The sequence below is a fragment of the Sitophilus oryzae genome, unplaced genomic scaffold (assembly GCF_002938485.1).
Source record: "Sitophilus oryzae breed Bouriz unplaced genomic scaffold, Soryzae_2.0 scaffold_1515_pilon_pilon, whole genome shotgun sequence".
Taxonomy (NCBI): domain Eukaryota; kingdom Metazoa; phylum Arthropoda; class Insecta; order Coleoptera; family Curculionidae; genus Sitophilus; species Sitophilus oryzae.
In genome coordinates this window covers 1,080,091-1,083,193 of record NW_022146187.1, presented here as the reverse complement: position 1 = coordinate 1,083,193, position 3,103 = coordinate 1,080,091, and the positions used below count along the sequence as shown (strand labels likewise).

At 28.0% G+C, this 3,103-nt stretch overlaps 1 protein-coding gene across 1 annotated transcript in view; it reads left to right on the top strand.

The window, feature by feature from the left end:
• The first annotated feature begins 681 nt into the window (after positions 1-681).
• LOC115878489 (luciferin 4-monooxygenase-like) overlaps positions 682-3,103 on the top strand; it is a 20,280-nt gene continuing 17,858 nt past the window's right edge. The window contains exon 1 of the mRNA XM_030895017.1: positions 682-981. Within this exon, the coding sequence (XP_030750877.1) occupies positions 871-981 (111 nt within the window). The 5' untranslated portion in view covers positions 682-870. The remainder of the gene's footprint in view (positions 982-3,103) is intronic.

Below are 3,103 nucleotides of genomic sequence, written 5' to 3'. Positions count from 1 at the left end.
AAATATTTTCAGGGCTGTTAAATGTCGATAAAAGAAACATATTTTTTCTTTCCCGTTTTACTTCGTAATAAAAAAAGCGAGATGAATAATACTAACTACTACTATTTGAAAATTTCCAAAAACAATGATTTTTTGCTTAAATTTTGAGAACCACTGGATCTTTTCTGGGTTTCCTTTCTTATTCTTAATTTAATCTACCATCTATATGTTGCCGTATTATCAAAAAATATGTTTTTAACTAAAAACTAAAAAAAATATAATTTTGAAAAAAATCTTTTCGCGAAAAAAACCCCTCATAATCGTGTTTCAGTGATGGATCTTTAAAACTCTGTACATCTGTACATCCCTTCACAAGTTATGTAAAGTTATGTTCAAAAGTAGCATACCCACTACATATATATTTTCAATTTTTATTTTATTATTGTAAACTTGAATTATAAATCTATGTGACATTATTAAAAGAAATATTATATTTATTTAATAACATAAAAGAAAAATCACTTAAAAATAAATTTTCGTATTATCTGTTAAATTCCTTCTAATTGGACCATCCTGTATGTAATTACAAATTAACAAATTTAAATTTGAACAGTAATCTAAGCCAAATCAGGTGATTTTATTATTTTTTATTACCAGAGATTAACCACAAGCAGATTGATATAAGTAACACTTAATTACATGTGTAGACCTACCACGAATTAATATTATAATTTTTACGTGATAGCGTGTACAAAATGCTATTAATATAATCATTTACGCGATATCATTTTCTATAAAAAATCTGTAGACAAGACACTAAAGAGCATACATTGTGTTGTTCTTTGAGTGTATATTAATCCATATTAAATTAAAAAGTGAATAGCTGACAAAATGAGGGATCTAATTATTAGGGGACCTAAAAGAACCCTAGAAACACCTTCAAAGGGATTCGGGGAGTATTATTTTGAAAGAGCTGATGAACTGAATGACAAAATATGTCAGGTATGGTACTTTTTAAAGATTTATTGTTTTTATTTTGTAAAATACATAAGTAAGAAGAGCAAGCAAAGTTAAGTCTAACTTTGCTGGTTATTATTTTATATTTCAAAAATTCCTACCCATATATTCACCATATATTCTATACAAGGTGGTTCGAATTGTATTCCGGAAACTTCGGCAGCATATGCTGCAGATAAAAATAAGTAAAAAAGTTCGTATAAATGTATGTCCTAAAATGCTTAGTTTCGGAAATACAGGGTGTAGAAGTTTCATTTTTATTTCGATTTTTTCTAAATAATTTATGATTTAACGTCAATTTTCGATGAAAATTGGTGTCTGGGAGTTTTTTGACATGAGAAATTTGATTTTGATGTCAATGTGACCCTTACTTGTAGAGGGCGCCACCTACATATTTTTTAAGTTGTTTGAAGAGTAATAATTTTTCGTCCGTACCTGTATAAAACTATACATTTCCGTCATTTTTTACGTAAAAAATGTCTCTACGTAAAAATCGCTAAGAGTAATGGTTCTCGAGATATTTAGAATCGAATTTATCAGTACTTGTCATCATTGACATAAATTAAACATGTTGACTAAATAGTTATTAGACTGAAATCATAAATTTGAAATGTTTTTGTTCCAAAAGTTCAACAGAAACTGTTTTATCATCATTTTTTCGCAGGAAAGTTTATGATTAATTTAAAAAAATAAAAATTTCCCAAATTAATTATTTGAGTCAAGTAACTATCTACTCAACGTGTTTATTTTTTGTCAATAATGACATGTATTGACTATTTTCATTCTAAATATCTTGAGAACGGTTGCTCGTAGCGATTTTTACCAAGAGACATTTTTTACAAAAACGGAATCATCACGGAAATGTATATTTTTTACTGCATAGTTTTATACAGGTACGGACGAAAAGTTATTACTCTTCAAAACAGTTAAAACACATGTAGGTGGCGCCCTCTACAAGTAGGAGTCATATAATGACATCAAAATCAAATTTCTCATGTCAAAAAACTCCATTTTCCAACCAAATATTGACGTTACTTCAGAAATTATTTGGAAAAAATCGAAATTAAAATGAAACTTCTACACCCAGTACTCCGAAACTAAGCATTTTAGGACATACATTTATACGAACTTTTTTACTTATTTTTATTTGCATAATGTGCTGCCGAAGTTTCCGGAATACAGTTCGGACCATCCTGTATACAGGGTGTTTCAAAAAACATGTGCCATCTCTTGTGGGGAGATTCCTCACGCAAAAATAAGATTTATTTTTCATATCAACATAGGTCCGATTCTGCTTTGTTTCGTACCTACAGGGTGTTAAAGTCTTAATAATCTTTCGATTTATTATGATTTTCTTCCAAGTACTTTTAGTGATTCGAATGAAATTTGGAGGGTAAAAGTTATACATATTTTAATGCTAAAAAGTATCGATAAATTCATCAGGAACGTACATAATATGGGTTATCATTGGAATATATTTAAATAAAAACATATGTTAAATGTTAATTAAAAGTTATCTCTTTTGATATATTTTGTCGAATTCGGCCTTCTTGATTAGATAAACGCATGCAATTTTATTAATCACAATTAATAAAATTAAAATGAATCAATTACATATTTTATCTAATTTATTTAAAAATTATACTATTATTTATTATTATTATTAGTCCAACCTACAGCAGTTTGAAATAAAAAAATAATGGTATTTAAGATAATTACAAAAAAACTAATTTTAAAAAGTTTTAACATCCTGTAATTCCAAAAATTTGTTTTTTCATACCCATGTTTGAAGAACTTTTTTTCATATATTTTGATGAGGAATCAATGAGTACTTATTTAAAACTTTCGCATGTTAATGATATTAAATTTTTTTAAAGGTTTCTATTCAAGAACAGTTAACCTAATAGGACTGCTCATTCAGCCAAAAGTGTCTGCCAGGTGCATGCGAAAATTCCTCGCTTTGTGATGTCATTGAAGTCCTTGTCATGGTTATTAGTCCTTATCCGGCAACCAATAATACACACACGTGCATTATTGGTTACCGGATGCAAAACGTTCATTATTTAGTTTATTTTGACTTTATTTATTTAAACACCTTACTTATATG